Raw genomic sequence first — 14,377 nt, 5'->3', positions numbered from 1 at the left:
AGAAGATGGCCTCCACATCAGATTTCTTCACCACCAGAGTGTTCAGATTCCCAATGAACACACGGGAATTCATGGAGCGAGGATCTGTCTTGTTGGTAACATTGTTAGTCATTGTGTTTGATGATAAAGTTGCTTACAGTGACAAAAACCAGGAGAGATGAGAGAAGAGATTCGATTCCGAATCCCCTGCTCCCAGGTTCTACGTGGAGTTGACTGCTGCTTGAGGTCAGCAACGCGGCAGCGACCACTCAGTCTCCGTCTCTTCACAAAATGGACTCAGTGTCTTCTTGAGAAGAAGTTATTAATTTTTTCATTACAGTTATCCTTTCTTTTCTTACTTCAGAGATATTTCTGATCTCACATCCTCTATATGTTTCTGCATTTGATTGTTTACTTGTGAAGCTATTAATTCAGAGATTTCATTTTTTATTTCAGAAGTTAATTCTTGTCTGAGTTCCTCTATACCTTCATGCAGTTGTTTCTTTATTTTAGAAGTTTTTAATTCAGCCATTTCAGGTCTGCTGTTCGCAATTTCTTCTGTGGTAGTGTCCTCTGCACTTGTTCTAGGTGGGCTTGGGTCCTGAGATTTCATTTTGCTCCTTCTGTTTGTCATTTTTATAGCACTGTACTGTTACCTTTGGTGGTTATAAACTTTGCACCTACTGAAATTCTTACCCAAGAGAGATTATGTGATTAAGGTAGTTATAGTATTTTCAGAACTACATGAAGAACACTAATAAAGAGTAATAATATTTGGCAGTTGACAAACTAAAGAGCAATCTTTACATCTATATAGCTAAGCAGATATTAAGTTGGGAATTTTTATTTAAGTTAGTTCCACTAAATTCTGTCTGATCACTTCCCTTTGATACCTGGGCTCTTCTAGACAGACTAGTTCACCCCGGTTACCTTTTGCCTCCTCTCTAAGTCAAAAGAGAAAGATGTAGGATGCTTTTATAGATCTGGGTCTAGCAAAGTGTCTCAGTTTATCGGGTACAGATCTATGAAGTTTGAATTCATCCAGTTGTACCTGGCGTGGGTCTCGCTACTGTGCTCAGCTTCTTCCTGCTGCACAGGAAGTGAACCTGTTGTGCCACTCTGGAAAGATGTTCTGCTCCTGCATTAGCTGAGTGGTTCTTGCCCCTAGCCTTTCTGCAGGGACTTCAGCTGCAGAGTTTCACACGAGGCCTGTATGATAGACTTGGGCTGTGTCTGGAGGAGTCCAGAGAACAGGACAGATTGACTCACTCACAAGTGGGTCTGTGCTGTGTCTGGAGGGATCCAGCAGGTAAAGAGGAGCATGGAAGCTCTCCCACACAGTGGCAGGGCCTGGGCTTGGCCTGTATCTGGAGATGTCCAGAGAGTGCAGTGGAAGTTCTCACTCACACTCTGGCCTCGGCTGGTTCTGAAGGGGTTTGTGGAGGTCCTGAGAACAAGGTTAAAGGTCTCGCTCACATGCAGGGATTGGGTAGGGTCCAAAGGTGTGTATTCATTTTAATGATAAAAAGATAAAATGGCAATGAAACAGTGGTTAATAGGATAGTTACAATAAATACATTGCATATTGTTGTCTTTGTAGTAGTTATGCAGAAGACAAGATCATGGTTTAAGCATAAACTTTAAGTATAAAAACACCCTTTAAAGACTTCTTCAAATACAGTTTCTCCAACAGCAACGGAACTCCAGTCTCTGACAAAACAAAACAAAACAGAAAAGGAGAATATAAACAAAAGACCATTTTGTATTGAGAAATATGTAAATATAAGATGGTTAGGATAGATATACAACTACTTTCTCTTAGTTCAACAAGAAGAAAGGTTTGTACTAATAGTTTTTAGGTAAGATATCATGTCTATGTCTTGTCCAGGCACCTTTTACTGGAAATCCTCTCCTTTCCTCAAGTCATAGGTCTAGAAAATTATCAAAATGAATTGATGTGTAAATTTGTGGCTTTATTTCTGGATCTCTATACTTTCCCATTGGTTTGTTTGTTTGTTTGTTTTTGTTGTTAGGGAATTACTATCCTCCATTTTCTTTGTTGTTTCTGTTGTAATGGAAATATTTTTAACTTATTAAGCTTATTGGTATATTTTAGATATACATAGTGTTCAAGTTCAACATAGACAATCTGTACCTGAACATGACATATCTTGATTCTTTAATCCTTCTTCCCCTTTTTATTTACAAAAGCTTTGTTTCCATTTTATTTCTTTTCTCATTGTTTTTATTTTCTCAACCATCTTTTTCACCTACCCCTCACCAGTTCCACTTATGATACCAGAGAAACAATGTGATATTTACACATATGTGTTTGGTTTATTTCACTGAAGAATATGGTCTCAAGGTCTATCAATTTCCCTATAAATGTCTCAAGTGTATCTTTCAACATAGCAGCGTAATGCTGCCTTGTGTAAAAATGATCTACACCTTCTTTACACATTCATAGATTGATGGGCTTTTGGGCCCATTTTAAGTTTTACCTATTTCAGACTGTGCTGTTATAAACATGAGTGTGTCTCTACTGTTGTGGCATAATGCTTTTAGTTCTTTTCGGAAAATACCAAAAGGACTAAAAGCTGGGTTATATGGAAGCTCTATTCCTAGGTCCTCAGGACTCTTCACACTGATAGCCACAGTGGTTGTCCAGTCTGCCAAGTCCCACCAACAGTGGAAGAGGGTTTATTTCTCCCACAGCCCCAACAGAATTTGTTGGTGGTTGAATTTTTGATGTTAGAAATTCTTCCTAGAGTGAACTGAAAATCTCAGTGCTTTTGGAATCTGTATCTCTTGAAAGAATAGTAATATTGAACAATTTTCTTATATTTAGTTAATATTTTTATTTCTCTATCTGAAAAGTGTCTTTTACTTCAGATTCCCATTTTTAGATTGGATCATTACATTTGAATGAGTGGGTTCTTTTTTGTTCTTCAAATATGTCGATATTTGTTGTGTTTCAGGAACAACAGATTTTCACTCTGTTGATTTATTTGTTGTGCAGAAGCTTTTAAATAAGATTAGATCATAGTTACTGACTCTTTGCGATACTTCCTATGCAATCAGAGAGTTTTTAAATTTATTTTAATGAGAAAAAAGATAAAATAGCAATGAAACAAGTTTCATTGTTTCACAAACAAGTTAGTAGGACATTTACAATAATTAATACATTGCATATTGTTGTCTTCATAGTAGTTATTCAAAGGAGAAGATATAGACATGAAATCTTGTCTAAATACTATTAGTACAAACCTTTCTTCTCATTGAACAAAGAGAAAGTAGCTGTGTATCTATCCTATCTTGTGTATACATTTATATATATGTATATATTACATTTATATATATATGAGTATTACATAAGTCATATATATATATGAGTATTACTCAGCTATTAAAGACAAACTCAAAGCCTTCATATATAAGTGGATGCAACTTGAAAATATACTCATAAGTAAAATAAGCCAGATGCACATGTGTAAATATCGAACTGTTTCCCTAGTGTAAGAGCTCAAAAGACAAAATAAAAATTGAAAGATATAACACAGTTAAATGGAAAGTAAGAACTTAAGGATTAAACAACATAAAGAGAGAGAAAGGAAAGAAGTTAGGAAATAATGTAGGGGCAAAACCATACATTTATATAAACAAAATGGTTAAGGCAATCAGAGTTTTGATCATAGTCTTTGCCTATACTTGTGCATTCAGTGAAAAGAAAAATTTTCACTGATTTTTCTTCCAGTAGATGTAGTGCCTCTATTTTAATAGTTTGATATTTAATCTATTTTGATTTTAGTTTAGTTCATGGTGATAGGTATAAATATATCTTTAGTCCTCAGCATGTAGAAAATCAGATTTTCTGGCACCATATGTTAAAGAAGTTATCTTTCTTCCAGTGAACATGTTTGGCCTTTTCATCAGAGGTAAGTGGTGAGTGTATCTGGAGCTATATATATCTAAAATCTTTCACTGGTTCTTGTGATCAGTTTTCTTGCCAGTACCACGCTATTTTTTAAATTTACAGAAGTTTGTAGTAAAATTTCAAGCCAGGAATTATGACCTTTCATTCCTTGCTTTTGTTACCCAGAAAAGTTCTTTCTATGCTTAATCTCTTCTGATTCCAAAGGAAATTTAAGGTTTTCTCTACTTCTACGAGGTATGCTTGGGTTAACAGAAAATAAATAGACATTATCTAAGACATCTGTCAATTACCAAAGATGAATCAAGAAGATACAAAATTCTATAAACATATCAGTAAATTAAATTGAAGATGTAATTAAAAACCTACTAACAAAGAAAAGCCCAAATACTAATAGATTTACTGCTGAATTATATGAAAAATTTAGAGATCTAATGCATTACTCATCAAACTCTTTAATGAACTTGAAAGGGAAGCTATGAACCTTAACTCATTCCTGGAGGCAAGTTTTACCCTGATAGCAGAACCAACGAAAGACCCAACTAGAAAAGAGAACTACAGGCCAGTCTCCCTAATGAGCATAGATATGAATCATCAATAAAATACTAGCAAACAGAATGCAGCAAATCATCAAGAATATTTTAGTCCATGACCAAGTGGGATTCAACTCAGGAATGCAGGAATGGTTCAATATATGCAAACAAATAAATGCAAAACACCATATTTCAGACCCAAAGACAAAATCACATGATCATCTCAATAGATGCAGAAAAATCATTTTATAAACTCTAACACCCATTCTTGAAAGGAAATTCTTGAAGAAAAATGGAGTATATGGTCTTTGCCTCAATTTGTTAAGTGTCATCTATGACAAACCTCAGCTCAGTTATTCTTTCCTTTTGAATAAGTTCATTCCCTTTTCCCAGTATCTACTGTATCCTTCAGATTCCATTTTTCTTTATTGGGTTAAGGAGTTTAGATTCCTTTCATTGACAGACAAGCTCAGCATTAGCTGCTAAACACAGTAATAGTATGTTGTTTAGTTGCATGTGTTTACCAACATAAGAATCAAACTTATTTTTTTTAATTTCTATCTTTCTAAAACAATTTTATTGAGAAACAAATAGCAATGAGACAGTTTCAAAACTGATTAGTAGGACAGCGTCAATAATTAATACATTGCATATTATTGTCTTCTTAGTGGTTATTCATGGTACAAGCTGCAGACATGATAGCTTGTTCACAAACACTATTAGAACAAATCTTTCTATTCATTTAAGAGAAAGTAGCTGTAAATCTAACCTATTTTGAATATACAGATAGAAAATGGTCCTTCATTTGTATTCCTCTTTTTTGTTTAGTTTTGTCAGAGAAGGGTATTTCATTGTCATTTAAATATTGTAGGTATGTGAATTCAGCAAAATGTTCCAATATAGTCCAGTAGTCCATAATAGTAGTGGTTTTTCTGTAGGACTGGCAATGAAAAAGCTCAAATTTATTTTGTTTTATAGCTTAATAATACTCCATTGTATAAAAACTCCACATCTTCTTTATCCATTATTCAGTTGATGGGCATCAGCCTGCAGAATTTAGCTATGAGCAATTGTGCTGCTCTAAACATGGGTGCACATATATCGCTGCGGTATGAGGTTTTCAGTTCTTCTGGAAAAATGATTTTTTCCCCTTTATTTTTTCTACCTTTTCTTCTTTCCCTTGATGACTCTTTAATATCCTAAATATATAAATAAAATAAATAACCCATTTTAATGTAATCTGCTGAAGAAATGGGCAGTTGAGTTGAATAGACATTTCTCAAATAAAGATATTGAAATGGACATCAGCTATATGAAAAATTATTCAGCATAATTAACCAAACTGCAAATGGAAATCCAAATTTCTATTAGATACCCTGTCATACCTGTTAAAATGGAAGGTATTTATAAACAAATCATATTATTCAGACATACAGGATGAAACAGAATAGAAAAAATATGATCAACTTAGAATAACAATGGATAGAACTAGGTGTTGTCATGTTAGCTTTAATAAAGTTGATTTGAAAATTGAAGGAGGGACAATGAGATGAGAAGAAAGGGATAGTAGCAAGGAGGAGAATGCTAGAGGAAGAAACAGGGTTGTTGTGATCAAAGTATGATTTATGTAGGTATGCATGCATGTATATATGTAAATTATATCGTCAAAATATTAATCTGTAATACAATATGCATTAATAATTATAAATAAAATGGCACATCATGAAATGCTATTGAAGCATAAATAAAAATGGTATCCTATTATTCATAACAATGTGTATCAAAGGGGAGACCATTACATTAAATGAGATATGCTAGACACAGAAAAATGGATACTGTGTGATCTTCATTCCATTGTGAAATTTTTTAAACTGGACATAAGTTTTTAAAAACTATATGGTGGTTTTTAGGAGTAGGAGGAGCATTTGTTCAATTATGCTTGTAATGTGCATCACAGTGTTGCCGATACAAAATTTGGTCAGCATTACAAAATTAATACTATATAATGTAATAGTTTACAAAAGCTAAAATTATATGTTGTCATGTACATATCAATCTCTATTAACTATTTTACTATATATAATACTTTTAAACATCATATTATTCAAGTGAAACACATACTTTTTTATTTATCATTTAAAAATGAATTTGAAGAATGAAGAAAATTATTATTTAAGGATTGTTTTGTGCTATAATATCATGGAACCAAATCTGTCATAAAATCTCCAATGTTTCTTCCAGAGAGGCCTATCACTTAGGGATCATCCTGGGAAACTTTCTCAAGAGAAATTGGTTTTCTAGAGAATATCTTATGAATTTCTTTTCTTTTCTTTCTTTCTCTCTTTTCTTTTTCTTTCTCATTCTTTTTTCTTTTTTTGGTATGTATTTGATTGTTATGGGGTCTCACTGTGCAGCTCGGATTCATAGTGACCCTCCTGCTTTCAGCCTCCCCAGCGCTGGGATTACATGCATGCACCACTACACCTGGACTCTGTGGGCAGGGCTGGCATAGCATATGGTGCCAGGGATGAAACCATGGATACTGCACTTATCTAAGCTTGCCTAAGCAGGCATTTTAGTCTGCTGAGCCCTCTTGCTGATCCCTATCTTGTGAATTTAAACGAAATGAACAAATGCAGTTTTTCAAATTGCTCAGTGTTGTGACCACTGTGAAGATTTCCCTTTACCACCGTTCTTCAGGGATGTCCTGGAAAAAGGTGCAGTACTTTAACTGAACACTTTCAGGCTTTGAATGCACAACACTCAGAACCTTCTGTTGTGGACAATCAAACCAAGTCTTCTCTTCCCTTGTCAACAGATCATAGGATACACACAAAGAGGCAATAGGTGAATTCTAGGTGACAGAAATCTGTACAGCCAAAGTCAGCACCATACTCTTTTGGGTCATTTCTTTGTGTAACTTATTTTCATCTTCCGTGCTTGCTGTAGATCAGTCACACATACGCCACAAACAAAATGTCCAATAGCAGATGAACAGGTTAAAAAAGTACTACACCTACATAGTGTAATGTATGTGCAATTTCTTTCTTTAAAAAGAAAGAAATCCTGGTATTAGGCATCATGTGGATAAACTTGAAGGAGCTTGTGGTAAAAGAAATATTCAGGCATCACTTAATTTTATGCTCTCAAATTATATCAATGTACTTATGAATGACTCAAATTTATCTTTCTTTATGGAAGATTAGTATTCCATTGTGTATAAATATCATTATCTTTATCAATCTATCTATTTATGTACATATATGCTGCCCCAAAGATCTATCCTGTACTATGATTCTAATTCTTTTGCAAAGATACCTAGAAGATGGATAGTGGAATCAAATAGAATTTCTATTTTTACTTTTTTGAGAATTTCACATAGTTTTTTAAAAGGGGAGAAAAGAACATAATTAGTGTGGGTATGATAAACAGACACAATGTGGTGAATACAGAAAATGGCACCCACTGTAAAAAAAAAAAAAAAAAACTGGTGATTTCTCAAAAAACTTTAACATACATTTACCATGTGATTTTAGCAGCATTTCCTCACCTAAGTAGATTTCCAAGATGGAAAATACTTGCTCAAATAAAAAATATGCATAAAAATATGCATAAAAACATGCATAAAATATGGATAAAATCAGTATTTATAATAGCTAATATATGCGAAATATCTGAATGCACATCAATGCATGAAAATATGTACAATGTATATAGTTATGGTAGAATATTCAATCATAAAAGAAAGCTTAAAAGTTCAAAAATATGGAAGAAGAAAATAAGAAATGGGAAAGGAAAGAAGGAATGAAGTAGAAAGAAAGAAAAATAGAAGAAAGCAAAAAGGAAGGCAGTTAGAAGAAATAATGGAAGAAAAAGATTTTTTTTAAAGGTTGAGAAAAAAAGGATTGAATGGGGAATATAAAGATAAAAGATACCAGCGAACTAGCGGTAAATACATCAGAGTTGCTCTTGGTAAAATATCACTATACATTAAATGAAAAAACTCCCTTCAAAGAGAATTTCTCATGAAAATCGAATCATTGTGTTGACAACATGCAATAGACCAATGTTTGAAGGGAAATCTCTGTCAGTTAAGTTAGCAGGGTAATAATCCTTCTTTAATGGAATGCATTAGAGAAAACATCACAGACAGAGAGGCTTTCAGGATTAAATGAGGCCACATATCTAAACTCAAAAAGTACAAAATTAATATAAAAAGCATTATGGCCTGACTATTGAGATAATTACATTGCATTTGTTTCAAGTAAAACAAGTACAAAATCCAATTGAAGGTGAAGAATATTAACATGGAAGAAAACATTTTTTTACAAAATAATTTTATGTCATTATTGGTAACAATATAATATTTTGATAGCCATACATTTTAGTGATGAAAGCAGGTTAATTAACATGTGTATGCCACCAAAATATTTGCCATTTCATTTCGGTGAGATTTTTTTTCATTTATGCATTTGGTACAGCTCAGACTTGTAGTTCAAGCCTCCTGTGTTCAGCCTCCCCAAGGCTGGGATTACAGATGAGCACCACCACACCCAGACTGGGACATCAGCTCAGGGTGCCCCAGGGCTAGGGCTGGCATGACATGTGATGCCACGGATTGAACCCCAGTCCCTGCACTTGTCAAAGCAGGAACTTAGGCCACTGTGCTATTTCGCCCGTCATGAGAATATTTAAAATTATTAAAAAGATAACATTTGAGAATATCAGGGCAACACTAACTATGGTAGGCAGTTCACAAATGAGATTAGAAATATTATAAATATCTGTAAGTAAAAAGATCAAAGATGAAATATTAAGAAACATGAGAAGGGAAGAAGTAATTTTTTAAATTAATGAGAAAGCTGTTAAGGAGAAGTGAATGCAAGATCATATACACAAATATCATTTATAAATGGGCAAAAAGAGACAAATGACACATAGATTTGGGAGAAGACAAAAGTAGGTTATGAAATTTTCAGATATTAGTCTTACTGACTTACAGTTACCTTAAGTTCTATCAACCATTCTAAATGTCCTACTAACCTGCTTTGAAACTTGAATTCACTGTTATGTTTATACTTTTCACCTTTGAAAGAATCAGTGGTCTGCAAAGGAAGAGACTTTCCTATTGAGGAGTCTGCCTAGAGCCCCCTTGACATCCTTGTTCCTCAGGCTGTAGATGAAAGGGTTCAGCATGGGGGTCACCACAGTGTACATCACAGAAGCGATCATGCTTGCCTGGGAAGAGTGGGTGAAAGTAAAGCTAAGGTATTCTGCAATGCTTGTCCCATAGTATAAGGAGACCATACACAGGTGAGACCCACAGGTAGAAAATGCCTTAGTCTTGCTTTCAGAAGAAGTCATCTTCATTAAAGAGGAAAGAATCTGAGAGTAAGAGAAGAGGATCCCCATGACAGGAAACACACCCAGCAGGGCAGTTGTTACATACAAGACAATGTCATTGATGTGGGTATCAGAGCTGGCCACTTGGAGCAGTGGTGGCAGATTACAAAAGAAATGTGGGATTTCTGTACTTCTGGTGAAAGTTAGACGCAAAATCAGTAGAAGGTGTAGTAGGGCATCCCAGAAGATGACAAACCAGGACATGAAGACCAGGAGGCCACAGAGCTGGGGATTCATGATGATCATGTATTTCAGGGGGTGGCAGATGGCTACAAAGCGGTCATAGGCCATCAAAGTCAGGAGAAAATGATCCATTAGAGCAAACATCATAAAAAAATACACTTGAATGAAGCACTGTAAGAAAGAGATGTCTTTAGTCTGTGCCTGAATATTCACCAGCATCTTTGGAACAATGGTAGAGGAGAAACAGATGTCAACAAAGGAGAGGTTGCAGATGAAGAAGTACATAGGGGTGTGGAGGCGGGAGTCAGAAGTGACAGCCAGGATGATGAGCAGGTTCCCGAGCACCGTGATCAGGTACATGGACAGGAACAGTCCAAAGAGAATGGGCTGCAGTTCTGGGTCTTCTGAGAGGCCCAGGAGGAGGAACTGGGATATGCAGGAGTTGTTTCCTCTTTCCATGTGTTTTGTGTAACTGGTGAAGTAGAAGAAAAATGGCCATGTTTAAAGAAAAAGGAACTGGTACCTTGTGTAGTTACCACTGTGCTACATCTCCCTTGGATGGATGCCCTCTACAGTCCTGCCAGCAAATGTGACTCACTTGACCAACAAGTTCCCATTCCATTTTAATTTTTGTTCTTATTCATGTTTTCCTTATTTTAATTTTGTGTGGTACTGGAGATTGAATCCAGAGCCCTGTATTTGCTAAGCAAGTGCTCTACTACTGAATGATTTCCACAACTCTTCTTATTTTCATTTTGTCAGTTTTTAAAGAGTTTTTAATTAATTTTCCCAAGCTGGTCTCAACCTTGAGGTCCTCCTGCCTTAGGCTTCCAAATAGCTGGGGGTTGCAAGACGTGCTACCTACCTCCTATCAAAAACCTCCCGGTTTTGTCACTGGCTACTAAACATGGATTTTCAAAACCACCATTTTTTCTGCAACAGCACTTCGTAGTCATGTAGCAATTTACCATCAATGCCTTTTGTTTCTCCTTAAAAATATGACAACAACTACTATCTCGTTTTGAGATTTAAAAGTGCTCCTGTATACAGTAGCTTCTCAATAAAAGTTTTTATTGATGTAATTATTACAAAATGATTGAAATTATCCTCTATGATACATTACTTTGGATGTATAAATCTTCCAAACAATTGTGTTGTCTGAACAGCTGTATTCATTTTTATTTCCTTTTTTTAAGACTTTATCTTTTATTAGTGCTTATTTGTCAGGTATGTTGATCACATTTGTCGCAGGAAATTTGTACCCACACATAACATATCTTAATTACCTTTTCTCAATTCCCCTAAGCACCTTTCTATACTGTTGAGTGAAATAAATCAGACACATATGTTTAAGCATCACATAGTTTCTCTTGTGTCAGAAACCAAAAGCATAAGTAATGACCCAAATGGATGGAAAATAGGGAGAAAATGTTCAAATGGGAAGAGGAACAAAGGAACTGGAGGTGAAAGGGAAAGAAAAATTAAAACTGTGTATTTAAGTCAGTCTCCAGTGAATACAATTTGGTCCATCCCTACATCTTGTGTGACCTTGAGAATGTTATTCAATTCCATGAAGAGCAAATACTTCACCTCTACATTTACTAAAAAGTTTAAGTAAAAATTAAATGATATGATCCATGAAATGTTTCTACTTTGACTCCCAGGAAAAAAAATTGACACTTCAAAATGTGAATTTATGTTCTTAATACAAAAATAAACCTATTTCATATAGCTCTCGGTAATCAATGCATTCCATAAACTGAGATAGATAGGAAGAAAACAATACTGGTTCTTTTTCATCTAATATATTTTTATTACCACCTATTTGAAATACCTGGTTGCATTCATCTTGGGGAGTTGGTACATGATGTAACACATTCTAATTCTTATCTGCACAACAGACATATTACCACATTCGACCATCATGTAGCATTTCTGATTTATGAAGATCTTTAAGATACCATATTTTAGGGATTGCCTGTCCAGTGAATTCTTACAAAAAGAGAAATACGTATGTGGGCTAGATACAAGGGGAAAGTGTCCACCAACATTAAAGTCTAATGCAAGACTGTGTAAGAGTGTGTTCTCATCCACGCATATATTTGAGTGAGAATCGCGTTCAGAGGGCAATTGATCCTAGGCTTGGTGGCGCCCGCCTGTAATCCCAGCACTTGGGAGGCCAAAAACAGGAAGACTACTACGAGTCCAGTCTGCATAGTGAGACGTTGTAGATTCTGTACTAAATACATAAAAAATTGTAACAGTTTAGTGCTAAAATATGCTCGAGGGACTGATGAAAATTATTCCAGGTTTGTATATCAAAGAACATAAACTACTAAAAGACAGATGTAAGTGTTGAAAATAAATATTTACAATTGCCATGTTAGAGAAGGATTGATGTTATTACTGCCGACAGCATGAAAATTGTCAGACAGGGAAAGGCCACTGAGAAATAACTTACTATGGGGAACTGAATATTACAGGCTTGTGTAAAATAGTAAAATTCTGGATGAGACAGGGAGGAAGTAATAGGCAATGGAAGGAATTACAGAAGGCAGAAATGCTCCAGGCTGAGGGAACAGAGTGTGCAGATGAGAGCTTGATGTAAGGGGGGATCTGAGAAGCTAGCATGAGACAGAGGAAGATCAGGGGCAGGGCCAGCGGAGCTTGCTTTGCTCTTCTCTAATGCCCTATCACATTGGCAAAATTCTGTTTGTTTTTAGGTCTGATGTTATCATTTTACATCATACGTGTTTTCTGGGATTTGCATGGTGCCTGTCATATTATAGACCCTGAAGAAAAAGGAATGTTTAACTGTAAATGTGTAGTACACACAATGCTGCAGCCTTTCACATTCTTGGTTATAGAGGAAAGACAATGTAGTAAAATTAAATTAAAGGCATCCATGTACACCTGACAGCTGGAGCACAGACTAGAAGTAAAATGCTTGCCTGAAAAGTCATTTCTTCCATTTCTAGCACCATAAACAACAAAAAAATGCACAAAACAATTAATGTCAATTATAGAAATACAAGCCAGTTTACAATAAGGAAGTTAGAAAACTGATTCATTGTGCAAACCAAACCTTCACTGATGATAAATTAGAACTCTGTTATTTAAGTCTCAGGGGCTGAGGAGATAGCTCAGTGGTCTAGCAGCATGCCTGGCAAACACAAGGTCCCTAGTATTATCCCTAATGCCACATGCAGTGCTGTCTCCTAAATGGGGTGTGGTGGCACATACCTGTAATCCCAGCATTGGGGAGGCTGACATAGAAAGATCACTATGAGTCTACACTGCATAGCTAGACCCTGTGTCCAACAAATAAGTAAATAAAGTCTGAAAAAGTGTCACAGGCACAATTGTGGTTAGTGACCATGATTGAGACTTTCTTTAATTTAGGGAAACAAAAGGCATGTTCATAATCCAAGGAAGATTAAATTTTTTCATATAGGGAACAGGAGAATATTTGTAGTCAATTCATAAATATAGAAAAGAAATTCCCCTGAAACTTTACTTAGTGATATTTTTCAGAGGATTTGGTGAGGGGGAGAGAGAGGATGAGAGAATAAGTGGGAGCATTGAACACAGTAAATAATAATAATAATAATATACTGTAGATACTAAGTTAAAATGGTAAAAGCAACCATGTGCACTTTAAAAGAAGTTGTAAAAATCTTCAAGCAAACTTTGGAAGTGCAGTAGGAAAATCCAATCAAATACACAAACATGTGCACAGTACCTCAAATATATTGAACTTCAGCTTGAAAATAATAAATACTCAAATGCAGGTTTAACTGAAATACAATTTATACGAAAGAGGGAAGATGTAGAGACTTTTAGAAAGATAATTCTTTTTGGAAATAAGCTATAGATTCTGAAGAATAAAGGAAACTGAAAAATAAAAGACGTCTCAATGAGCACAAGTTTGTTTTTTCAAAAATGCTGTGGAATGCACTCACCTTCAGACTAAAGTAATATGGCATTGTTCATTCTCACTCCACAGTAAAAACTCCAACACTGTGTTGGAGTTTCCACAAAAGTGGAAAAAGAGACACAACAAGTCTCTCTCATAGAAGTCACTGAAGCTCTCTTCAATCACCATGTGTGCCCAGGAGGCCACTTGAGTCTGCTTGGAGCCTGAGTCAGAGAATTACAAGTGAGGAACCACTGGGGTGTGCTTAAATTTTTCTCTGTGGAAAGGGTTGAACTCTCAGAGCTCCTCATTTCGCCTCTACAAATTATTGCAGTCCCTTGTGGTGGAAAGTCTTCTGATGTAATAGTCACCTTTAGTTACACTAAAGAAAGGCAATTTCTTTTTTCTTATTTTGGTTTTTTTTTTTTTTTT

The 14,377-nt window shown here is 35.3% G+C and overlaps 2 protein-coding genes across 2 annotated transcripts in view; one reads left to right on the top strand and one right to left on the bottom strand.

The window, feature by feature from the left end:
• Positions 1-14,377, top strand: part of LOC101563650 (zinc finger protein 699) — a 959,136-nt gene that overhangs the window by 185,558 nt on the left and 759,201 nt on the right. The gene's annotated exons all lie outside the window — the stretch shown is intronic.
• LOC101572007 (olfactory receptor 7D4-like) lies at positions 9,541-10,488 on the bottom strand. Its single transcript, XM_004633032.1, has one exon. It carries the CDS (start codon positions 10,486-10,488, stop codon positions 9,541-9,543), a length of 948 nt encoding a protein of 315 aa, XP_004633089.1.

The sequence above is a fragment of the Octodon degus genome, unplaced genomic scaffold (assembly GCF_000260255.1).
Source record: "Octodon degus isolate 3935 unplaced genomic scaffold, OctDeg1.0 scaffold00050, whole genome shotgun sequence".
Lineage (NCBI taxonomy): Eukaryota > Metazoa > Chordata > Mammalia > Rodentia > Octodontidae > Octodon > Octodon degus.
The sequence above is the reverse complement of the archived record's forward strand: the minus strand, read 5'-3'. Positions and strand labels throughout refer to the sequence as shown.

Excerpts from the sequence above, each read along its gene's own strand:
- LOC101572007 (XM_004633032.1), bottom strand. The coding sequence starts at position 10,488 with ATGGAAAGAGGAAACAACTCCTGCATATCCCAGTTCCTCCTCCTGGGC.